Source organism: Schistocerca gregaria, chromosome 2 (genome assembly GCF_023897955.1).
Source record: "Schistocerca gregaria isolate iqSchGreg1 chromosome 2, iqSchGreg1.2, whole genome shotgun sequence".
Lineage (NCBI taxonomy): Eukaryota > Metazoa > Arthropoda > Insecta > Orthoptera > Acrididae > Schistocerca > Schistocerca gregaria.
This window is the reverse complement of record NC_064921.1, coordinates 944,043,183-944,070,156: the sequence shown is the minus strand read 5'-3', so window position 1 is coordinate 944,070,156 and position 26,974 is coordinate 944,043,183. Positions and strand designations below refer to the sequence as shown.

General features: G+C 41.3%; 1 protein-coding gene across 7 annotated transcripts in view; it reads left to right on the top strand.

Moving 5' to 3' along the window:
* The window catches only part of LOC126335395 (pumilio homolog 2-like), a 550,606-nt gene that overhangs the window by 61,850 nt on the left and 461,782 nt on the right, over positions 1-26,974 (top strand). For all 7 annotated transcript variants that reach the window (XM_049998621.1, XM_049998625.1, XM_049998620.1 and 4 more), the window contains exon 4: positions 3,457-3,594. In XM_049998621.1, coding sequence (XP_049854578.1) covers positions 3,457-3,594 — 138 coding nt within the window. The remainder of the gene's footprint in view (positions 1-3,456; positions 3,595-26,974) is intronic.

The window sequence follows — 26,974 nt, the reverse complement described above, 5'->3', positions numbered from 1 at the left end:
AGTGTCTTTGAATAAAATATTATTGGTTGTGTAATTTCAAAGCATTATAATATGTATGATGAGCAAAACAGTAGTCAATATATTATCAAACTGTGCTGTGGAACCGTATGATGACGATGAAAAATCATTGTCCAAAATATGTCAAAAAGAACTGATAATGGAATTATAGGCTTGTTGATGGACATAAACAGTAACACCTCTTAGCTTTTTCAGAGTATTACCTGATAATTTTCTTGCCAGTGGCAGTCATTATGAGTAGTGAACCTCCCGGTGTGTTCCATATCTTCATACCTTCCTGAAAGATAAAAACATTGACCCAACATCCTAAATTATCTGGCATGTCCTTTTATTCGCGAAATAATTCCCACTAATCTCTAGCATGAAATCTGTATTACTATAGGAGAAATCAATCAGTGGTTCAAAGTCGGATGCATAAAAACGCATAGGTTCTCTTCTTTTCATCGGCCGAAGGTAGTAAGGGGAGTACTGAACTGTGAACTTAAAAAGTTGAAATGTGTTTGTCTTCGGAAACAACAATAAATGTTTTTTTAGTTCTTATTGGTTGTTGATTACTGCATCGGCATGGGAATATACACTGCAGCTTAACTCATCATTTGATTAATTAATGTAACACAGTACTCTGTAGTGAGTCAGCCGGAAGAAAAATTATGTTATCATATTTACCCATTCTGCTGTTAATAAGATGTTTCTATGGAAATACATTATGTACTCACCAAGCAGCTGCTAGAGGAAACACTCAAAAAAAATTAAGGGAAAGTGCTAGCTTTTGGAGCCAGTGGGTTGTCCTTCTGGCAGAAGGATTGAAGGAGGGGGGGGGGGGGGGGGGGGGGGGACAAATGAAGGAAAAGGACTAGTGAGGTTTAAGAAATGAGGAGAGTTAACAGAAAAGTCACCCAAAACTCCAGATTTGGAGATTTAATGTACAGAATGAGAAGGGAAGGTTGATTGTTGGGGACTGCAACAGATGAGATTTGAAATCTGAGAGCTTCAAGGTGCAAGGCAGATTAAATATGGAAGGCAGAGTTACTGACAAAACATCGTGTATGAGTTGATAAGGGAGAAAGTTAAGGACATAGAGGTGGGGGCCTGGGGAACAGTAGACGGGTCAGCAAGTAAGAGATACAGAAAGCTAAAAGAAAATGAAGAAAGGAGTAGTTACTGAGCAGAAATGCTGAGGCCAGAGAAGTTAATATAAATTAATGCCAAGTGGTTGGTGAGAACCAAGGACATGTAACGTGAGTTCCCACCTGCATACTGCTGAGAAACTGGTGTTGGGGGAGACTCCAGATGGCATGTGTGGCGAGACAGACACCGGGGTCATAACCGTCATTTTTAGAGTGTGCTCTGCAACAGGATAGTGTGTGTTTCCAGTATACACATTCTGTCTACGGTCATTTGTCCTCACTGATAAACTGATTATACTGTAGGTGCACTATAATGCAGGAGTAAAGCTTGTCTCCCAACAACCAAATTATATATCTGGCTTCTGCAGCATTTGTTACGGGTGATGGAAAAGGAAAGTACCGTGTGCTACACAAACAAGTTTAAGCTATAGTGTTTTGTACATATGCTTTCTTCAAAAGAGATTCAGCAGATTACACTTCCACACATAGTGCACATTCTATGATTGCCATCTGCCAGGCAATAGAAGCCAAATTATGTGGTGTGGGATTGATGTGAGAACTGTGAAGTGGAAATAAAGGAAAGCTAATGTGTCTGATAAAGTTAGCAAATACATAACTTCTAAGTTGCTAGGGAAGCAACACCATCCTTAGAAAGAAATAGGTGGGCTAGAAGACTTCACTGAAAATGTTTTCTGCTGCACAATATTAGATGTGTATGCTTCCTGACTACACAGTACATACTAGCGAATAAACGAAGCTGTGAATTTGGTGACAGTCAACTGACAATATTAAAGGACATTTGCTTGAAATGTCCATTAGCATCAAATTACTTATGGAGAGAAGTAATACTGTGACTGCAGTGAAGTATGCAAGAGATCAGAGACCATGGCACAGCATCTGTTTCATTGATAAAACATCTGTGAAACAGAGCCACACTAGATGAGTGTGAAAGAAAATAACTGGTGTGCATGGCAGCCTGAAAATTCTGATGTGTAGCAGAGGTTGCCTTATTGTCATTTACAAAGGATCAGCTGACAGTGCCGTTATTCCTCAGAGCAACTTTATGTTTGAGGTATCAAATTTAAAAATTACCATTGTGAAATGATGTACCATGACTTACAAGCCATTTATTGTGACACCTCCCCCAAATTTGCTTATTGTGATGGGCAGTGTTAACACTCACTATGTGAAAGCCAGCAAAGCCCCTCTGAGACTACCACGTAATCTGATACTATCACTTGAACAATGGGATGCCCACAACTCATAAGAAACTGGAGTGAAACTGCAGCTGCTTCCTAAACTCTTGTCATCACAGTTGTACCAATATTACATGGGCTCATCTAAATTTGTATGTTACAGAGAAAAACATCACGCTTCAAGTTGCACACATTAAGAGTTTCATGCACTTAACAATGTAAAGCATCAGACATGCATCTCAAAGACTAACAGCAAGAAATTGGCATGGATTTTTTATGGAGCCTAACATTGTAAAACTTCGCAACTTAGATTCATCTGGGTGGAAGAACAAAGATGAATAGAGAAATTTATTGACTTGAATCAGATAAATACTAAACTAACTATAATTTTGTCTATGTGGTTAAGTCTGTGGTTGTATTGCAGGTTATTACCATGTAAGGATCTGTGTTTAGAACAGTGATTATGTAACTGCAGGTCAGATTTATGTAGAGGCAAATAGTGTTCTCCAGTAGCTGTTATGAGAGTGCACATTTAAGTAATTTTTTGCATTTCATGAATTTCATAATTTCTCATTTCATAAATTCATTAAGTACAACTACACCAGACTAATTACCGACGTGAAGCTCACTACCCCAACCAACAACCAGTTAATTGTTTTTAGTTGAACCCAGTCATATTTGACATACCAATCACTGAGTTTTTTATTACTTAGTTCTCATTTGTTATTTACTTGCGTGTCTGTGTTGGTTGGTACAGGTGTACTTCTCTGAACTTTATCATTTGCATCTTTCGTTCAGCCATGCTGATGCAAAAAAAATTTTTTATCACTTCTGTAGTTTTTGGTTGTCAATCACTTTCTTAGTCATTTTCAAATATGTTTCTTTTGTTGCACACCACTAATAATATATGGGTTTGACTCTTAATGTGCTGTCTGTGATGCCATAAATCGTAATAAGATCAACACAAAATGACAATTTTATGAAGAGCTTACATCTGACTTTAAAATGCTACCTAGTATTTGCAATTTATCAATGAAATTTTGTGTTTCTGTAAAATCTTGAGACTTCCTACTTGAAACGTTATTTGGTTGCAGATGAGTCTTGTTTGTTTTCAGCCGGCTGCAGAACATATGGTTTTTGTAAATAACCACATGGCAACACAACGGCTTGCAGCAGCTGTTGCAGCCTCTTCACACATGCAAACTACAGTACATCATCTCCAGCAGCAGCATCCACAAGTTGGCAATGGGCAGGTAAATACCATACCAGTTATTGGCACTGTTTTTCAGTCTTTTCATTTAATTTGTGGAAGTGAAGGTGTCTTGATTTGTAATCGTTCTTCACATAGCCTTACAATATACTTAACAAAATTTAGTTCCACTGTTCATGTGAAGATGATTTATGTGGGGCTGGAATATGTTGATATGAATATGTAAAAGAAAAATGGGGTGGGGGGGGGGGGGGAGGGGGACATCTGATAATTTGCACACTCATTAAGCCAAAAACTCATAGAGGGTAATGTTACTGATCATTTCTCGTGAAGTAATAATGATGTGGAGCTGCAGATAAGCACACAGAAAGGATAATAAATTGCTTAGATTTCAATCAGGTACTTTTATCGTGAGAAACTTGATACTTGCAGCTTTGAGATTCTGCGGAGAAGGTGACCACACAGCAACTTGGTTTTTGTAGTTCTTTATTTTTATGCGACGTGAAGTTCTGAACTCAGTTATCAGTATTCAATGCAACTCGAAAAAAATTTTCTCAGAGTGACTTTAACTCATGAGAGGTATGGCTATTTGGTTCTATTGGCAGTGCTTGAGACTCTTAGTTGCTTAATCACCAGTTGGAGTCTTGTTTCAGCATTAATTATTATTATTATTTTCCATTTGATTCAAATACCTAAGTCAATTTATGTTTAAATGCATCTGTTGCAAAATAATTAGAAAGTGGATTTGAAATTTGAAATTCACACAGAAGAAACTTTATTAGATGGAGTGCATAAATGACAGAGATTACTTAATATGTCATCACAGTTCACAGATATAATGCAATGCAGAAACATCCTTTCAACAATTCTCTGGGTCCTTCCTGCTCTGGTCTACCTCCAAATGTATGACAAGGTGGACAGATTATGTGACATGCCTTCCATCCACTGTCACAAGGGTGGCCATGTGTAAACTTCCATCTCTGCCTTCTTTCGGCTCATGTACTCACGCCCTCTTCCACAGGTGCCGTGGAAGAACTTCTTGGAGGAGTAAGAAATCACCAACTTGGATTCTTACCGATACTCCATTTGGGCATTTAACTTGGTAAAAGTTATACAGGAGCATAATGTATTTCTAAGGCCAGAGCTTCTAGAAATTTACTCTGCTATTTTTTGACATAGTTTGAATGCTCTCATCAAGTCTACGCAGTCAGTGCCTCAGGCCCAGTTGACAATACCATAAGTCTCTCCCCCTTGAGGAAGTTTGCTGGAGTGACTATTTCATCCTCAATTTGAGAAATAATCCTCGAGAGCAGAGCAGCTTCAATATTCAAGAACACAGTTTGTAGCCTTTCTTCGTCTATAGCCGAGCATCCGAGTACTTTTCTGAGACATCTTTTCATTGAGCTCACCATTTCTCCCTGAATTCTCCCCACCACAGTTCCAGTATATCTTTGTTCAGTGGTTGGAATTTTTGAGCATTATCTCTGTAGATGGTGCATGGAATATCACGTCAACCAATAAATCTTTGTATTGAATCAAAGGACAGATAAATAGTGCAACATAGCATTTACCACTGGTATTTCCTACTTCAGTGTTTAATGGTCCTGCAAAATCAACTCTGGTTACTGGGAATTGTCTGTGCTGTGTTACTTGGTTGGCTGGCAATGCAGCTTCCATTTCTTGACCAGTGACAGCGTATGCTCTTTTACATGGAAGGCAGTGATGAATGCTCTTCTTTATCAAGTGTCAGGCATGTAATATCTAAAAGGAGTTGCAAATCTCTGAAAATACAATTCTAATAGAAAGATGCATGTATGTGTGAAATATTAAAAGCTTTATGAAACGACAGTTTCCATCTAGAGTAAGTGAGAGTCATTCTTCTGTGGTTTACCTGGCATACTGTAAATGGCCACTGAGCTGTAACAAATCTTCATCCAAAAATGGATTGACACCTTTTTTTTTTTTTTTTAAAAAAAAAAAAAAAAGAAAAGAAAGAAAAGTGTTTTGTTGTCTTAACCTACCAGAGCTTTGTAATTTCTTCCACAGTAAATTCTCCATGCAAACTTTACCAAGTCAGTCAGTTTCCTTTTAAAATGAAAACTCTGGGCTTTGAGTTGTAGTACTGTCCAGTAAGAATTAAACATTTCAGCATCTATTAGTGGTGTGGATCTGGGTGCATGTTTTTAGTTTTGGCGAAGAGACAGCTTTAAGATACTTATTTGGCTAGAGACTACATTGTTTTTGTACCCAATGTATGTAGGGTCTGAAGTGTGTTTTCTATGGGCAGATGATTGCAGAATTGTCACCACAGAGGCCATCCAAAGAACTGCTGTGCTCATATCTGTGTTGCTAGCCTTGCAATAGGAATGCAGATGTCTCGTTCCTATTGATGCTGCCAGCAGTTCCAATTCTAGCAGTGTAATCATTTACTAAATATTCATTGAACGAGGGACATAATATTAGCTCCCTCTCGAGAACCCTCCTCCCAGTGTCTCCCAGACTGCAGGCCTGTTGCCACACATTGGCCATGGGACCCATTGTCCAGGTACCCTAAGGTTGCCCACTCTCTCTCAGTTCTGGATCTTGATGAAGCCTGTGCTCTCTCTCCCCCCCCCCCCCCCCCCCCCCCTCTCTCTCTCTCTCTCTCTCTCTCTCTCTCTCTCTCTCTCTCTCTCTCGGTGCCCTGCCCTCATCGACCTACAAAAGAGACATACAAGTCCCAATACAAGGCCCCTTTGGTGGCTCTGGAGGTACTGAATTCCCCATCACAACCTGTTTCTGACAAGATGTTGGTGATGGGTGGTGATCCGGTGGTGCGACGAGCTTCAGCCTGTTCGCCTCCGATTTGGATCCCCGTTCCATGCTTATTGAATGGAATCGTAGCGGTTACTATGTCACCCTCTTGAGTTGCAGCCCTTTATTTCCTTTTAGTCCACAGCTTGTGGTTGTTCTACAGTAATGATGCTCACTCTCTGACCCTTCATGGGTTACAGGCTTTCTGTTGGAACAGGGCCAGCATTTGAGGACTTCTGGTGATGTTTGCACATTCAACCATACTGGCATTGTTAATTGTGAATCCCACTTCATACTACAATGGAAGTGGCTGCCGTCCAGGTCCACTTAGACTGTGCAGTCATGCTTTGCAGCCTCTATCTTCCTCTGGACAGGCCATTTATACTCACTGCTGTACCTGTCCTTCAGCGACTTCCTTCTCTCTTCTTCCTCCTCCTCCTCCTCTAGGATTGTAATGCCCTATCACCCCTTGTGCGTCAGTGCTTTTTAGTCTATTTGGGGTCTCATCATAGAATAGTTCCTTGAGGACCATGAGCTGTGCCTTCTAAATAATGGTTACTGTACCCATTTTAAAGCCATTTGCAGCACATTCTGTGCCTTTGATCTTTCACTCGCTTCCCATCCCCTTCTCGCTTCATTACACTGGTCACAGCACAATGACTTTTGCAATAGTGGCTACTTCCCATTGATTTTCTAGTTTTTTTCCCTCCTCCTGATGGCCAAGTTATCCTCCTGGGCTTTCCATTGTGCTGATTGGCTCTATATACCTCTCAGATTATGTTCACCCTTTTTTTTGTCAGGTTGTATTGATTACATAATAAATTCCCACAGCCAGCATTGACACCCTACATGCAGCAGGCCTCTTTTTGCTGCTGGATGTTTCCTTGGTGAAGCACAGCCATTGCCATCCCCATCTGTGATCACGGTTGAACCTTGCAGCACAGTAAGTGGCACCTTCCACTGGTCTTGATCCTTTGAACACATTCATGCTAAAGCCTGTTACTTAAATCCGAGCAAGCTAGTGTGCTGAGGATGCTCTGCCCCCTCCCTAGGTTCTTCTGTCCCTCTGTCATGGGTATGGGCTATGCTTCGCACCCTCCCATGTTGCCAACAAGTGCCTTCCATTCTGGGCGTTGCCCTTCCGATTCACCTTCGTACATATCCATCGGTTCTTGTGGAACACCTTGCAACACATTTTGCACCAGCATCCTATCTGGCTGCCTTCCTCCCCCAGAAACAGCAGGTTGTAGCTTCCCAATTGTGTTTTACTCATTGTCAGGACAAATTATCCAGTGAACCTTTCACTGAATGGGAACTACTTCTGGCCCTCTCCTCTTCCCATGATTCAGCCCCTGGCCTCGATTCCATCCATAACCAATTGCTTCAACGACTCAGTCCTCCACAAAAACAATATCTCTACTAGGTGTTTTTGACTACTCAGAGGTGTCTTTCCTTCTCAGTGGAGTTACAGCCCTTCTTCGTCTATAGTTGACCATCCGAGCACTTTTCTGAGACATCTTTTCATCGAGCTGACCATTTCTCCCTGAATTCTCCCCACCACAGATCCAGTATATCTTTGTTGAGTGCATGGAATTTTTGAGCATTGTCACTGCAGTTGGTGCGTGGAATACTATGTTAACCAATAAATCTTTGTATTCAATCAAAGGACATGCATTTACCACTGGTGTTTCCCACTTCTGTGTTTAATGGTCCTGCAAAATCAACACTGGTTACTGGGAATTGTCTGTGCTGTGTTACTTGATTGGCTGGCAATGCAGCTTCTATTTCTTCACCAGTGAAACCGCATACTCTTTTACAACAAGGCAGCGATGAATGATCTTCTTTATCATGTGTCAGGGATGTAATACACAAAAGGAGGTGCAAAGCTCCGAGAAATACAATTCTAACAGAAAAAATGCATGTGTGTATGCAAGATTAAAAGCTTTATGAAACAGTGGTGCCATCTAGAATAAGTGAGTGTCATTCTTCTGTGGTTTACCTGGCATACTGTAAATTACCACTGAGCTGTAACAAATCTTCATCCAGAAACGGGTTGAGACTTTTTTTAAGTGTTGTACTCTTAACCTAACAGAGCTTTGTACCTTCTTCCACAGTAAATTATCTGTGCAAGTTCACCTTGTCAATCAGTTTCCTTTTAAAACGAAAAATCTGGGCTTTGAGTTGTAGTATTGTCCATTAAGAACTAAACCTTTCAGCATCTGTTAGTGACTTTCTGGAAGTACAGTCTCTAATTGATCATCTGCTTCTGTTGGAAACCACAATTTGGGAGGCCTTTTCTCAGTGCTACCATTTTGTCACAGTTTCCTTTGATCTTCATAAGGCCTATGAAATGGCTTTGTGCACTGACATCTTAATTACACACCATGACCTGGGGTCTCCGGGCACCCTCCTGATTTTTATTTACCAGTTTCTGTTGTTGTGAAGAGTTTGGGTTGGCACCATGGACACAGGAGAATGGTGTTCCACAGGGTTCCATATTAAGTGTCCTTCTTTTCCTCATCACTATTAATGGGCTCGTGGCCTATTGTCAGGCTGTTGGACACCTCTGCTCTACATATGGAATCTGTATCTGGGCTAGTTCCTACACAGTGGCCTCTGCGGAGAAACAGCTCCAGGATGCTATCCAGCATGCATCTATGAGGACTTTCTTCCAAAGTTTTCAAACCTCACTTCTTAAATCTCGGGTGGCACATTTCTCACCATACTACAGTCCATCCTGATCAAGAGCTCTGCCTTGCCGCCCATTGCCTGATTGTGGTCCCCCAGTTCCGTTTCTTGGGTCTTTTTCCTGACAAAAAGCTCACTTAGTTGCCCAAATCCACCTTCTGAATATTGACTGTTTCTGTAAACTCTAAGCCCTTGGCTTTCTTGCCCACACTTCTTGGAGTGAAGATTGTTAGAACCCTTTGTACCTTTATCGGACCTTTGTTCTGTCCTGTCTGAACTATGGCTGCCTGTCCTGTCTGGACTGTGGTTGTTAAGTGTAACGCTCAGCTCCTCTTCCACACTACCTGTCTTGCTCTCGATCCAATATCAGTAGTCTTCTGGATCACGTGGAGATCCCCAATCCCATTTGGTTCAGTGGTCCCAGCTCCTGGTTTCCTACTCCATCGATATCCACTAGTTCCCTGCTCATCCCCCCTGTTCTATTCTTTTCTTGACTCCAGATGGATTTCCTGATTAGGCTCCACCTCGCTTTTCTTTGCCGCAGTTTCTATCTTCTCTCTCTGTCTGTTCTGTTTCCCACATACTCTCCTGAAGCCCCCCCCCCCCCCACCACCACCACCACCACCACCACCACCACCACCACCACCACCACCCTCACTCTCACTCACTGGCCCTGGCCCTGGATTCTGATAGATATCTCGTGGGGACCAAAAGCCTTTATCTCTCCAGTGGTGATCCGTTGTTTTTTCCACTCACTTTTATGCAAGTATCAAGGCACTTATGTTTTGTACACTGTGGAATATGCCTTCACATCCACTGTTGACACTGAAAACCGTCTCTTGCATGCAACGTGTGGTGTGTTTTCTGCAGAACTGATGACCATTTACCAGGCCCTTTGCATCAGTAAATGGTCATCTCTCACCCCAATTTCGTAATGAATGGACTCACTGAGTGGCCTTCAGGCTATCGCGTAGTGTTTTTCCTACCACCTTGTGGTCTATGCCACATGCGACCTCCTCACTGATCATGACCGTGCTCTTTATTTGGTTGATTTCTTATTTCTGTTGGGTTTCTGGCTGTGTGTGTGTGTCCAGATAATGAGCTTGTCAATTGTGTGGCTGGTAGGCAGGCCTGCACCCCATCATAGCTAGGGATCAACTGCTTGTTTTGCAATCAATTATCCTCCTACATTCCATTCTACTATTGCTTCAACTACTAGTACATTGGCAGCAATTTAGTGTGTTTCACAAATGAATACAGATAAACAGAATGCTCCACTGCAAGAATGACTTGGTTGGAGGTAAACATTACACACGAAGAAATCCAGCCATGTAGTCCCCACAAATTCTCTCGGAATCAGTATGTGCTCGGTCTATGTGTTTTCGGATGTTCCTGCAATTCTGAAAGTTCCTGTTCGTGTTGCCAGCTCCCATGCTTGAGCATCAGAAAATGTTGGGAACAATTAGAAAGTGAATTTTAAATGTCGGATACAGATTACTTTTTGCGCAAAGTGTCTGCCCCACGAAATTACGTAATATGTCAATAAAAATTCCCAAATATAACACAATGCAGAAGCATCATTTCAGTGTTTCTCCACAGTGTCACGTATATGTTAATTAACACATATTTAATTATCATTTTGTGTTAAAGTTGCATGTGAGTTGAGGGGGAACTGTGATATTAGAGTGGGTCTCTATATGGAGAGCTTTAACTGTACTTGTTATCTGTATGTGGTTACAAACTTAACAGTATGTATGTTACTATTAGTTAAGATGGTTGCCTATATCGAGATCTTATGCCACACTCTAGTAGAATTACCTGTTGAATAGGTGACAGCTGCTTGGGAACAAAAGATTTCAGTAAAATACACAACAGTTAGAAAAGATACAACATATTTAGCAGGGGATGGCTTTGCCTGTAATAGCATTTCACCATTCATTACTGAAGCAGCAGATTGTGTTAAGTGGCATTGTGGGTGAAAATATTCTAATACAACAACAAAAGAAGCTTGTAATGTTGGGTTTGGACAACAGCAATTCGCTTGATCCTTCTATGGCATGAGATGGTGTTTGACTACTTACGTAGTGGTATTCCAAGAGCTCTCAGGGGGCTCGCAGTTCTTTTGTGAGTACATGGGGCTCCATCCTATGCACTACTACTTCCCTATCTGTGTTTGCACCTCCATCATTCTATTCTGTTTTTCTTCCCCTCTCTAGTTTCCCATTGGGTAGTCTTCGTAGTGCTGATTGTGCTTGGCTCTGGTTCGTGTTTTGGACACTCGATTTCTTACCTTCTGGCCTTCTAAAACTTTTTATTATTAATTACATAGTCACATTGTTGGAATTGGCATGATACTTCTTTTCTAAATTTTACGAAAGTGTGGATTGTGCAGGAAACGTCATCCAGCCCAGCTTATATTTCACCTTTTGTGCCTTTCTTTCTTTTCACCCTTCTTTCTTGCAATGGCACTACACCAAAAACCCAGCATGGTAGCCATTCCATTGTGTAGTTGTATGTGTGTGTGTGTGTGTGTGTAGGATGGGGCAGTAGGCTTCATCAAGTAACTGATTAGTGGTAGCCCCGTAACCATGCAGGGATTACACCCTTGGTGCCTGATCTGGGAAGTCCCCAGGCAAGCTAAGGAGTGTGTCCCCATCACGGCTGGGGCATAAGGACTTGGGGCAATGTTTTACTGGCCAGGTAATTGTTGATGTTGACGGTGGTGCCTGTATGGAGAGCCCCTGTTTGGAATGGACCCCTTCCCCCAACCGTTCCCCAATACTTGGTTTGTTCTAAGACAGATGGGGATTCCTTTTTGTCTATAAAGCCATTGTTTTTTGTTGGAACAGCTCAAGGACAAGTTTGGGGAAATAGCATACATTTCAGAAATGAAAAGTGACTCCATTCTGTTCAGAGTGGCTTTCCCTGCTCAGTCACAGGCACTGTTTGCCTTTGATGAGCTGGGTGACATACCTGACACTATAACACCCTATAAAAGTCTGAATATGGTACTGGGTGTCATTTTCCACCAAGATCTCCTTTTACAGATTGATGATGGGTTACTTGCTATTTGGGAGCAATGAGGTGTGCATTTTGTCCATTGTGTCCAATGGGAAACAATGGACAACAGAATGGATACTGGGAGACTTCGTTGTGGCCTTCGTAGGTGATCTGTTGCCAGAAGAGATCAAGGTGATGGTATATTGCTGTCGTGTCAAGCTGTATATTGCTCCTCCCATGTGGTGCTTCAAATGCATGTGATTTGGACACATCTTCTCATTGCAATATCAGTTTTGTCTGTAAGGATTGTGACCATCTGTTACAGACACACACTCCTTGTGCCCCTCTCCTCATTTGTGTCAACTGTGGGGAACACCATACGGCTGCAACACACCATCCTCTTAGTGACTGGACTAGTGCCGTCTGTCTCTTTAGCATGTAGCCCTTTGAGCTGCTCCACAACAGCCGCTCCCATGGCATTTGAAGCTCGTTGTCCTATTGCTCCCTCCACATTCCCTCTGGGAGTGTGAACTCCCTATCTACTGGGGGCATCAGTTCCCAACCCTAAGCCAGAGAAGAAATGCTCTCCTCAGGCACCACTTACCAGGAAGGGCTCCCTCAGGACACCCCCTTTCAATTTCCAATGTCTCCATTGACCTGCTGTTGGATGCCAGCCCATGGCTGAAGGAGCTACAGGTTGCAGATCATAAGACTTCCTCTGTCGCAGACTCTTGGGCAGATAAGCCGTAGCAGAACTGTAAATCATCTATGGATAAGCAAAAGTGTGCCAAAAAGAGAGAAATCCTGGTGTGCTCTGTGCCGTGATGCCCTGTGTGTCCCCACCTTTGTTGTATCTGAATCAGTCTTCTTGGTGGTCCCTATGGCTCCAAACCCTGCTCCTCTCTCCCCTCCCCAAGCACTCTGATTTGGAACAAATGTGTGTTCATGGTGTATCTTCTCAACCACTGGCACCAGGTGGCCCTGAGGCATGTCTTGTCCGTCTGGTGGAACTGTGGTGGTTTTTTCTGCCACTTGGCTGAGCTACATCTTGTTTTGTGCATTTCCTAGGTTTTTTGCGTTGCCCTCCAGAAAACTTGTTTCTCAGCAATGCGGACCCATATCCTGTGCAGCTATAGGGGCCATTTTAAGAATCTCACTGACTTTGAGAATTGAGTATTGTTCTGGACACTCTCTATAGCAAACATGTGCCACTCAATATGACTTTGGAAGATGTGACAAGTCGTGTGAAGGCATCTCTGAAATTTACCATCTGTAATGTGTATCTCCCTCCCAATGATGAAACATTCCAGATTGTATTGTCTGAATTGTTTTCTGAGATATTCCACCCTTCCTAATATTGGGTGACTCAAATGCATGTAACACTTCGTGGTGTGGAACTATGACTACTGGGTGCGCTAAAGCTATCAAAAACTTACTCGCAGAGCTCAATCTTTGCCTCTTAAATACTGGGATTCCCACACATTTCAGTGTAGTGTATGGGTCTTGTTTTGTTATTGTTCTTTCTGTTTGCATCCAGGTCTTTTCCTATCCATCCTATCAATGCGACAGTGAACATTTTTCAGCTGTTATGGCCCTCCCTTGCATCTCTCACTTGGGTGACCACCCAGGCGGGCTTTCTCCAAAGCTGATTGTAATGCTTTCACCACTGCCATCACCGTTCGCACCCCACCACATGGAGGTCCAGAACGTAACTACATCCATTCTGTCTGCAGTTGACTCAGTGATCCCCTGTTCCTCGGGATCCCCCGTCAGAAGAGAGTATGTTGATAGACCCCTGAAACTGCTGTGGCCATTAAGGAATGCAAGCAGGCTGTCCTATACTGTGAGTGACACCCATTGAAGGCGCATCCCATTACAGGTCTATGCCCAGGTCTACCGTCTCATAAAACAACAGAAACGAGAATGGTGGGAGCAGTATGTTGCTACCAGGAGACCATATATCCCTCCTTCGGAGATTTTGGTGAAGATTCTACACCTCTGTAGACACCAGTACCCTGTTGGTGTACCTGCTATCTCTGTAAATGGTGATGTCACCATCAACCCCAACGCTGTTGCCGAACATTTTTCTCTTTACTGTTTATAACAACAGAAACAATCAATTTTTGACACTTAATGTAATTGGATAGATAAAAAGTATACTCACCATGCACCTGCAGAACACACACATAAAAGAAGGTTATAATTAGGCAAACTTTCAGAGCCAGTGGCGTCTTCTTCAGACAGTAAGGTTGTAGGGGAAGGAAAGGGGTGAAGGGAAAGGACTGGAGAGGTGTAGAAAAAGGGGTACATTTTGGAAAAGTTGCCAGAACTGCAGGTCAGGGGAGACTTGCTGGATGGGATGAGAAGAAAAGACTGATTGTTGGGGACTGCACCGAATGAGATTTGAAACTCTGAGAGCTTAAAGATCGAACACAGGGTAATATGCAAGACAGGACAGAGATTGCTGCTAAAACATCGTGTACAAGTTAATAAGAGTGAAAGGCTAAGTGCATTGTATGTAACAGAGATGGGATGGGGACAGCGAGAAATAGACAGGTAAAAAAATGAAAGATGATGTTGTTGTTGTTGTTGTTGTTGTTGTTGTTGTGGTGGTGGTGGTGGTAGTCTTCAGTCCTCAGACTGGTTTGATGCAGCTCTCCATGCTACTCTATCCTGTGCAAGCTTCTTCATCTCCCAGTACTTACTGCAACCTACATCCTTCTGAATCTGCTTAGTGTATTCATCTATTGGTCTCCCTCTACGATTTTTACCCTCCACGCTGCCCTCCAATGTAGAAAACTAAAACAGAATGAAGAATGGAGTAGTTACTGTGAAGAAATGCTAGGACGGAAGAAATTAATATAAATTGAAGCCAGATGGGTAGTGAGGATGAAGAGCATGTTGTTGCATTAGTTCCCACCTGTGGAGCTCTGAGAAACTGGTGTTTGTGGAAAGAATCCAGATGGCACCGATGTTACAATTGTCATGTTGTAGAGCATGCTCCGCAACAGAATATTGTGTGTTGCCATTACGCACCTTTTGCCTATGTCCATTCATCCTAACTGATAATTTGGTGGTAGTCACGCTAATGTAAAAGGCCAAACAGTGTTTCCTACAATGCACTTAGCTTTTCACTCTTATTAACTCATACACGATGTTTCACCAATAATCTCTGTGTTGCATATTACCCTGCCTTCCACCTTCAAGCACTCAGGTTTTCAAATCTTGTCTGGTGCAGTCCCCAACGATCAGTCTTTCCTTCTCATTCTATCCGGTAAATCTCCTCTGACTCGCAGTTCAGGGTGACTTCCCAAATCTACCCCTTTCTGTAGACTCTCCAGTCCATTTCCCTCGCCACTCTTCTTTCCCCTTCAACCTTTCTGCCTGAAGAAGCAGCCACTGGCTCCAAAAGCCTCCTTAATTGTAACCTTCTTTTATGTGTGTATGTTCTGCTACAACTTGGTGAGTAGATTTTTTTTTTTAATCTATCCACTTACATTAATTCCTTTACTCTTTACCACAAGTCACCTGTAACCTTATAATGCTCTGTTCAGTGAGTGGGAAATCCTCAGTGCCGTAGCCCTTTGCCATGACACTGCTCCAGGGTCAGACCCTATCCACAGTCAAGAGCTCAAACACTTATCAGTGGATTGGCATTGTGACATTCTTGACATTTTCAGCTGTATTTGGAGCAAGGTTGACTTACCATCTAAGTGGAAGAAAGCAAGATTTTTCCAGTACTGAAATTGGGTAAATGACACCTTGAGATGGGCAGTTATCACCCAGTTAGTCTTGTTGATGTTCTGTGCAAGTTGCTCAAATTTATGGTGAGCCAATGGTTGTGTTGGTTCCTTGAGTTTTGAGGTCTTTTAGCTCTGTCCCAGGGCAGTTTTTGCCAAGGCTGCTCTACTGATGACAATTTAGTCTGCCTGGAGTCTGCTGTTCAGTCAGCTTTTGCTCTACATCAACATCTTATCACTGTCTTCTCTGACTTGCACGGGGCTTAAGTCCCTATTACATGACGCGCGTGAACCATACACCTATGCATCAGCACCCCAAGCGTGCATATCTGTAACTGCATGCGGTTCATGTAGACCTATTACACCATCCGCATGGGCTATACCTAGTGCACATGCACAGTAGATAACGTGTGAAATGCAAATAGAACTGTCTGCTCTCTTGTAAAGTTGTTCGTTCTACCGTGCGAAACACAATGGGGACCATGTGACATATTGAAATGTCATTCCTTCAAATTATTTATGTGAGCACAAGGTTCCTATTTAATAAGAAATTTTTTATATCATTATTTATGAAGTAATTGTTGTTTTATTATGTAGATTACAGACTCAACAATGAGTTATGTATCACGACTCTTGGTTACAGAGGTACATGCATATCTAAATTTACATTTTGCACATGGAGGACCCACTTGTTTTTGGAGCTATTGCCCTGACAGTGACAATAAATCTTCGGATTAGGGCTGAATGACGATGAAAATGAAAAGCCTGACATTGTTGAGTTCAACCCTGGAAAGGAACGAAGGCAGAGGATTACATTGCTTATGAAAAAAATGAGGCCCGAAGATCCGCAAGAATTTCGGAACTTCATGAGGATGGAAATGGCCTGTTTCGAAAAGCTGCTGTCTATGATTGAAGATAAAATTAGCGAGTGTGACACAGTCATGAGGGAAACTATCTCACCTTCTCGAAAGTAAGAATTAAATAATATGTACACATGTTTTGTGATCAGACCAGCCTAGATCACTAAAATACCAGTACATGTCCTGTTAAGCTGCATGTTGGTTGTAACATTATGTTTCCTGGCAGTTGGGGAATCTTTTACGAGTCTGGCTTTTAGCCACAGAATAGCACAGCCCAACATTTCAAAAGTTGTTGTAGGTGTATTCACTGCAATTTGCAACACTTTTAAGACCCAGTACGTAAAGGTGCACTTGTGTTTTTTCCAGGTTTGGAAAATGCAATGTGCAATGAGCTACTCAGTTTTGCTGTCCTCGTCTGTTGTGCTGTGCGAAACTGCACAGACTTTCTCACAATCACTGCCTGTTTCTCTTTTTCTGGGATGCTGAAATAAAGCAAGAGATGCAATCAAATCAAACATGAACTTTTGTGAGTTAAGGAATTGCGATACAGATCGAAAATCACCGTGTAACGTTACGTGCATATTACTCGGAAAGAAACAGTTGCCATTGTATCGTATTATGATACAGTAGGTACATACATACATCTTTCCTCGCTGTATGCCTCTTTGCTCCATTTCATTTCTATAACACAAAGTAATCAAAAGGAAAAAAAAAATGCTTTCACAAATGGCTAGTATAAAAGAAAGCCTTCCTGGCAATTTTTTTTTTTTTTCGTTTATGAAAAACTGCTTACTGTAAAAAAATGTGGAAAATCCCAACACAGAAATCTAAAATTAGTTACTACCCATTGAACAATAAGTGAATAACAAGCAGAAAGTACTGCGGTACCCCCTTCTGGGCATGCACAAGTTACCGCTACCTAGTGTGCAGGCATGGATTACTGGCAGTTTAGAACTGCTCTCTATTCTGGCACATGGATAATGTGTCTACTAATTTTCGTAGTTTCACCCGTTCTGCTGCTAGATGGTTGCTGCGCTAGACCAGCAGCGTTCGCGGCAGATCGTCATGTAATACCTGCTTTATAACACAACATTACATCACCATATCCTCTTTACCCTCCATGACTGAAGGCTCCTGGACCAGCTCCCCATTTTTGCCTGGAACTTATTGTCTCATTGTACTTCCAGTTTAAACGTGGTGCTTCCCACTGTATTCCCCATATATGAGAGAATGGTATCCCACAGGACTACGTATTGAGTGTGGCTCCTTTTCCAGGGGCTAGCAATGGTGTGACTGTAGCTGTGAGGTCTACAGTGTCCCTGTATGCTGATAACTTTTGCATCTACTATTGCTCCTCAACTGACCAAATGCTCAGTGTGATCGAGTCCTATCATTTTTTTTGGCATTGGTCTTTGATGCCTGGTTGACAAGGTTTCCCCATCTTCACAAACTTAAGTGAATGTGCTTATCACACCTTAATAATCTTCGCTATCTCAGTATCGCAAGCTGGGGTGTTGACAACTCTACACTTTTGCAGCTCTACAGAGCTCTGATGCTGTTGTATCCTCATTTCGGGTGTCTGTTCTGTGGCTCAGCATCAGATGCTGGACCCGATACACAATTGTGAGCTCAGAGTTGTGACAGATGCTTTTCAGACCAGTCCAGTGAACAGCCTACTCGCAGAGGCTGGCGCCCTTCTCTTATGCATTAGGCTCTTCAACTACACAGTATACATTCACTGGTCCTCTCAGCATCCATACTACCATGTCCTTTTTCGTGGTAGGGAGATTTATGTCTCATAACAGAGATCAAGGTCTGGAGATATGATCGTAGTTCACATACAGAATCTCTGTTCTGAACTCCATCTTTCCTCACTATCAGCTCCTGTCAAGGAAAAATCAATTGCATGTGCCCCCATCTTGTGCACCCCATCCTCAGATGTGCCTTGACCTCTCCTTTGGACTGAAAGACTCAATAGACCCTATGGTTTTTTGCTGCCTGTTCCTGGACATTTATGGCGTTATAGTCGACAGATGATCCAGTTTTGCTTACACACAAGCAAACTGTAGTGAAGTACACATCCTGCTGAATGGACGCAGTGTCTTCATTGTAGAATTGGTGGGCCGTTTGGCCAAGTTGACTACCAGAATACTGACTGTGGAGATGGAGATACCAGAAGTGAACCTTTGGGTCGACTCTATGCCAACAGTTGTTGGAGGCTTGGAATGTGGACTGGTGTGCCCTGGTTTCTCCGAAGAAACTGCAAACCATAAACGAGACCATGACAATATGGTAGTCTCCCCTTTCATGCTTTTTGCATGGAATTTACTGTCCTCTGTCAGCTCGGCAATAGCCACACTTGGCTGACCCGCAGCTGCATCCTCCAGCATTAGAACCCACCCACTGTCAGCGTGGTGCCTGTCTCATGGTGGCCCACATCCTTATGGATTGCCTTAATTTGGCCACCTTATAGCGACACCTTCAACTCGCTGACACACTACCTCTTGTGCTAGTGGACAACTCCAAAGTGGTTGACATCTTTTTATATTTTACCCATGAATGTGGTTTTTACTCTTTTTGTGACTTAAGACACATTAGGCTTGTTGGCCACTTCAGGGATTGGAGGGGGGGCCTGTCATCTATTATGACCTGAGGAGCCCGTGCCTGCCCTTACTCAGTAATGTGACCCGACTGCTGTCCTTTACACCATTTTAATTATTCTTCTTCTTTTATATCTGATTTTGGTCGACAGGCTCATCATCATTCTTTTCTTTCCTGGTATTTTATCTTGTCCACGTAGCTTGTTTTCTTGTGGTAATGGAGGATGTGGAAGCACTGGTTAGATGCCAGAGATGTGTCTCTGGTCGCTTAACGTGTCCCAGGGGCCTCCAGTTGCTGTCTGCGTGGGGCAACTTTTCCACTTTCACCTTTTTACCTCTCCCTCATTTTTACTTCCTACTATCTCTTGGTTTTGGTTCTTGGATATAGTCGATTTGGGATGTATCTTTTGAGTTTTTCCTCTTTGGGGACTCTTTGCAGTTTGATACAAAAACATTTAAGTGGCCGATGGATGACCTCATAGTTTGATCCCTTTACGTAAGAAAAAGCTTTGTAACATGTGAAGAGTTAATTATAATCAATGAACAGAATGAAGAAAATGTTTTTGATGAACCTAGCCACAAGGGAAAAAGGCAAAACAGTGCAAGGACAGTATTCCATTGGGTTACAAAGGAAGAGTTATCAATATAGTTACAGCTCATCTGCGATGGGTCTAAAATCTTTGTAAAAAAGAGAGTGCAGTTGCTTAAAAGGTATGGAGGAATAGCTGAAATGATAAAAATGTTTTAAAGAGTAGTGGAGTCATTGTGGACAAATACACGAGAATTTATTAAATCTGCTTTGAGGAAGCCCAACAGAACTATCAACAGGTGATGACCATGGACTTGCAGCAGTGGGCTTTATCTGCTGCAAGCCAATTTGAAAATTTTGAGAGCGTCATATGGGTGAGTTCATAAATTCAGAGCCACCAAAGAAAAAGTTTGTAATAGAAAGAGAAAATGCACCAATGGATGAAATCCGACTGGTGCAGAAGGTTTTAGAATCCAGGCTCGTGATCTCATACGGAACTTGGATCCCAGCCTCATCATTATTACTGAAAACATTTTTCTTATTAAAACTAATATGTGTAGCTCTGTCAAAGTTGTAGTGAGAAAAATCCTTTATTTGTGGCGACTAGTTTTGGGCATGATGTCCATTATCAAACCATGTCTTCTTCATAACTACTGCCACATGATACAACCAGTAAATTTGCAAATAGCCGCAATCGACAGTCATGAGAAACATGCAGAGTCATGTACAGTGTATTATCGGTGCTTCTTGTTGCTGGCAAAAAGCACTGATAATGTACTATAGACGAGATTGTACATGTTAGTCATGACTGCCAATTGTGTTATTTGGAAACATACTGGTTGTATTACGTGTCAATACGTATGATGGAGGTGGTGGATTGATAACAGATGTCATGTCGGAAACTAGTCATCACAAATAAAGGATTTTTCTCCTGACAACTTCGACAGAATTACAAGTAGAGGTTTTAACAAAAGTAAGTTTTACTGCAACATTCTAGAGGTTCAAAAATTTTTCATATTGTTCATGATTGAAGTGCAGATCTTGATATTAACATTTTTAGTATCTCTGTTGTTTGTTTTTCAGTGTGCCAATAGCAATTTACTTTTGACAGAATTCTGACGACTAAAGGATCGAGGGTGGTGTTCGTGACCAAACTGAGTATGGATAAAGTCACCCGTTCCTATACTGTGCAGTACTCTGTTACCCTATCAGAAAATTATTGCCTCTGCTCTTCATATGCTTACAAGAAACAACAGTCTCATTTGTACCTAGGATTAAGTTGGTTGACCAGTATTTCAAAAAATACTGTAACATCGCAGTAACATCATCGAAATTGGGAAAGTAGACTAAGAGCTGTATAAAGATTTTTTAATCAACACTTTAATGCCATATCTAATAAAGGAACTGTGTCTCTTATTAATTGAATATTGGGTTCGGCAGACCAATCCTGTGTCGTACATAAGCGTCCGCCTACTTGCATCGTGCAAGTAATTCCACCAAAATGCATTTCATTAGCACAACCTTGTGATGTGTGTTTTTATTGTCAAATAAAAAAAATCTTGATTACACAGCCATAAAACTGTACTACCTTGTCAAAAAGGATGTGGAACCAGTGGTACAGAAGATATGTAAACTTTAATTCAAGTTTTCATCAGCAGTTGTCCTCGAAAGTCTTCATTAAAATGTGGTTAGTTATGTGTAGCTAGCTTCAAAATTATATGTTGAGAGAGAAATTTTTATGAATGTGAATGAAATTTGTTTTTCAAGTGGTATAATGGAGGAAAAACGGGTGGCTTTAAAAATGGAGCATTTGTATAATTTGCTCAGTGCCATGATTATTTTTTTGTTTTCCTCAGTCTTTGTAATGCATATGACTGGCTCATGTGATAAAACATCTGTGGTATAAAACAACGCACTCAGTATTTGGTTTCCAATCTGACATAATTTTCATTTTAGCCCAAAAATTTAATTTGTGATGTTTTTTATTAACAATATTTTAGAAAAGGTCAATAATTAAGAATTTATATTTGATATGAAACCTGGAAATTTGCATGCAGTATGTAATTAGAAACAAGATGATGTGATTTTTTTGTAAAAAGTGATAATTAAATAGGTGCTAATTATCACATATTTGAATTGCATATTTAAATGTTGTAGTTACTCAACTGGATGGAAGGAAAAGAAAACTAAAACAAAAAAGTAATGACCAAAACGAGGTTACAACCAGTGATCCGGCTAGTACCAGTCTCAAGCACTACTGGTAGGCCCACACAGCCCATCGAAAATTGTCCTAGTTTTAGTGAATTAGTTGCTCAGGGAACTTAGAATCAGTATTCTCGAAGTTTTGGGTCTCATCAAACTGCTTGGGGAAGTTCTGAATTTCACATAGTGTAAGTATAAGAAGCATTCAGTAATCTGATTACCATGAGGTCCCTTTGTTAATTTCTTTTATAGCTGATATTAGTAGATGTAAGTTTTATCCACTGCCCTGCACATCTTCCAATGGTTAAAAGTGATCTATTGTTAAATGCAATTTCTATTCTGAATTTTCCATGCATGCGTGCATTCATTCATCTGTGCTGGTGGATGGGGTAAAGTTTGTTGCTTGTTTCTTGTTTTCAGTCATTCTATCTCGTGTACTTCTATTTATGATTATTAGAAACAAATCCAAAATACTTGTGTGCCAGTACCTTCAATTCCACAGAAGTTTGTTTTATCCAAAGCATCATCTTCAGCCCCACACCAAAATTTGATCATGCTGGATTAATCAAAGGCATTTCTTCCTCCCAGTACCTAAAGTAAAAATAATTTTGCCTTCAACTATTTTTACCAAAAGCCAACACTGAAGCTTCCTCCCCTTGTTCATACCTCGGACTCCAGTCATCCCCACTCCCACCTAACCACCCGATTAGTTACCTTTAAATCATTTCTTATCTCCATTGTCCCATTCCCTTTTTCTCTGCCCCTTCCTAATAATAGAACTCTTGACAGATGACGAAACTGCCATCCACAACATTAAGACAGATTCTGTTTTGCCCATTCCAGGAACAAAGGCGGTTCCAGTGCATTGATTAGCTGAAAGAAGGTATCTGGCAATTGTCCGACTATTACATCTGCAAGCCCTACCACTGTGATCCCATGCCAGAAGTTCAGTGCAACCTCCAATCATTTCTCAGACCCGTAGGTCAATCTGAGAACATCACTCCCGAAAAGTCATCTATCTTCTCACCCCAGCTAGACCGTCCATACATCAACCTGTTACAGGGTTCTCATTATCCGTAAACCGAACATCCTGGTTCCATATTGTAGCTGGCCACTGTTCTCCCACAAAAGAAAATTTAGTTCCTGCTGTCAAATACACTATTGGCCATTAAAATTGATACACAAAGAAGAAATGCAGATGATAAACAGTTATTCATTGGACAATTATATTATACTAGAACTGACATGTGATTACATTTTCATGCAATTTGGGTGAGAAATCAGTACCCAGAACAACCACCTCTGTTTGTAATAACGGCCTTGATACACCTGGGGATTGAGTCAAACAGAGCTTGGATGGTGTGTACGGGTACAGCTGCCCATGCAGCTTCAACGCTATACCACAGTTCATTAAGAGTAGTGACTGGTGTATTGTGACGAGCCAGCCAGTTGCTCAGCCACCATTGACCAGACGTTTTCAATTGGTGAGAGGTCTGGAGAATGTGCTGGCCAGGACAGCAGTTGAACATTTTCTGTATCCAGAAAGGCCCGTACAGGACCTGCAACATGTGTTCATGCATTATCCTGCTGAAATGTAGGGTTTTGCAGGGATCGAATGAAGGGTAGAGCCACGGGTCGTAACACATCTGAAATGTAACCTCCTCTGTTCAAAGTGCCGTCAATGCAAACAAGAGGTGACCGAGATGTGTAACCAATAGCACCCCATACCATCACGCCATGTGATACGCCCATATGGCGATTACGAATACATGCTTCCAATGTGCGTTCACTGCGATGTTGCCAAACACGTAACTCTCTTTCAAATTCTAAAGGTGGCAGGGGTAAAATAAAGAGAGCGAAAGGCTCTTTGCAATTTGTACAGAAACCAGATGGCAGTTATAAGGGTCAAGGGACATGAAAGGGAAACAGTGGTTGGGAAGGAAGTGAGACAGGGTTGTAGCCTCTCCCCGATGTTATTAAATCTGTATATTGAGCAAGCAGTAAAGGAAACAAAAGAAAATTTCGGAGTAGGTATTAAAATTCATGGAGAAGGAATAAAAACTTTGAGGTTCGCCGATGACATTGTAATTCTGTCTGAGACAGCAAAGGACTTGGAAGAGCAGTTCAACGGAATGGACAGTGTCTAGAATGGAGGATATAAGATGAACAACAAGAAAAGCAAAATGAGGATAATGGAATGTAGTCGAATTAAGTCGGGTGATGCTGAGGGAATTAGATTAGGAAATGAGACACTTAAAGTAGTAAAGGAGTTTTGCTATTTGGGGAGCAAAATAACTGATGATGATCGAAGTAGAGAGGATATAAAAAGTTGGCAATGGCAAGGAAAGCGTTTTTGAAGAAGAAAAATTTGCTAACATCGAGTATAGATTTAAGTGTCATGAATTCATCTCTGAAAGTATTTGTATGGAGTGCAGCCATATATGGAAGTGAAACATGGAAGATAAATAGTTTGGACAAGAAGAGAATAGAAGCTTTCGACATGTGGTGCTACAGAAGAATGCTGAAGATTAGATGGGTAGATCACATAAGTAATGAGGAGGTATTGAATAGAATTGGGAAGAAGAGGAGTTTGTGGCACAACTTGACAAGAAGAAGGGACCGGTTGGTAGGACATGTTCTGAGGCATCAAGCAATCACAAATTCAGCATTGGAGGGCAGTGTGGAGGGTAAAAATCGTAGAGGGAGACCAATAGATGAATACACCAAGCAGATTCAGAAGGATGTAGGTTTCAGTAAGTATTGGGAGATGAAGAAGCTTGTACAGGATAGAGTAGCATGGAGAGCTGCATCAAACCAGTCTCATGACTGAAGACCACAACAGCAACAACAACAACAACAACAACAACCACTTGTGTACTACATCACATGCTGGCAGTGCCACCATTAAATCACTTGGTGTGCAGTGGTCGTAATGTGTAGGGTCATCTGTGTATATTTGAAAATTTTAGCTTTATTGGTCACAGTCATCATTCTTGTTGAAGACCTGTTGAAAATGGGACCTGTAGAATGTCCTTTGCCATTAGTACAGTGGTTAAAAAAAATATGATGAGAGAACAAATTGTTTATTTCGTGTGATCACTGAATTAGGGCTGCAATCCCTTAGGATGAGTATACATTACTTATCGCAAAATTCCATGCAGAGGAGTATGAGTGTTGCCCAAATGAGGAGATAGTTCCAGTAACATAACTGTACCTCAGAAAGTGTTAACCCTAGTCAAGGAAGGATTACCCTGATCACATGAACTGTTATGTATTTTAATTCGCATGTTATTACCCAGTAGCTCGTGTGCTGGTAGAAAGACCTATTATGGAAATTGTTTTGTCATACTGTGTTCCTATCTTTGAATTCGAGCAAACATTTAAGATGCAATATCTCAAAATACACTCATGCCGATTAGTACTTTCTTCCACCAACCCTTTCATACAGAATGTTGCCTTTTCCATTTTGGTGTAAGCAGTGAACAGCCTTTCCTATGTTTCCAGGTTTATAGTTCTGCACAGCCAGATAGGTAACTGGTTCCTTCAGATCTTCTCAAAGCCTTCCTTTTTTTCACAGCATAAGCAGGTGCCTACAAAGGGTAATAATAAATGTTTAACTATCACCTGAGAAAAATAAATGTACATGATTCATTTTCTGTTGATTCGCAGGTACATGGCTACAGTCATGGTACACGTTAAAATCCTTGTGGCGCTGTTCATTAACACACCACTAGGGAAGCCAAAACAAAATCTCACAGCATATTGATAAAGTGGGGATGGATTTTACCATTCTATTTTTTCTCCTACAGTACTGAGAGAGGGGGATTTTAACATGCACAAGGACTGCATGTCTACACCCACAATGAAATAAAAAACCAGCTATGTAACTTAATTATTTTTAGGTAGTAATTAAAAACCAGTCCCTATCACAATTCCATGTAATGCTGCCAAGCACATCACACTCTCGGCTATGAATGATGATTCTCATATTATCACTTAGCACGGAATTTTTGAAGTTTCTATAAGCATAACCCATTTGAAATTAGATTGTGCAGAGGTCATGCACATATATGATGCTGAAGAATTGAGAAAATCGTTAGGTGGGACGAGTTAGTTTACTTGATTTGTCTGTTGCAGTTTCACTGCCAGTATTATAGTATCTGATGAGACTTGGTATCACCAAATGACATTGCCTTCAAACATTTGAGCATCATGTATTAAAAAATAAACTTTGTTCCTGGAGGCTAGAAAATACTGACATTCCCTTCAGACAGAGGTGGTCCTCTACTTAGCTACTGGTTGGCACAGAGTGGAACAATTATGGTACTGCAACACATCAGTGAGGCTTAAACAGACTATCAAGAATCGGACTCTCAATAGGAATAATGCTTCTTCAAGACAGTTTCAGAACACATGTGGTTGAGACCACCCCTGATCTGCTGAGAAAACAATAATTAGTTAGGAAGGCATGAAACAACCTACATACAGCACTGATATCTACCTATTTCACTTGTATATCTTTGGCCCCTTTATCAGTCACTGAATGGTACATGGGTGATATACAACAAGGTAGTGCAAGATACTATAGTAGTCAGCAAAATGAGATCCCTGATGGCTTGCAGCACTGTTGCCAGCTTCCAGTGGTCAAGCACAGATGGCTGCACGTGGAAACAGTAGCAGTCAATAGAGCTGTGACAACACTGTGACATTGTCATAGAAGGAATTCAAATTGCATTATACAATTGAGGTAAGATGCATGAAGCACCTGTACCAAGCTCAGTTACTGTGCAGTAACTGTCAGGGATTTTCTTTCACTGACTTTATTTTAGGATAGCTGGATCAGTCAAGTACTAAAGAATTCCCGTGCTAAAGACATAAACTGCTATCCTGTGCACTGGCATTGTTCATCAATGCCAGTGAAAATCATATGTAGTTCTAATGACACACATGAACTGTAGTTACAATATTGTGTACTTAAAATATTCTTTAAAGAAAAAGGAATTTTTATTTT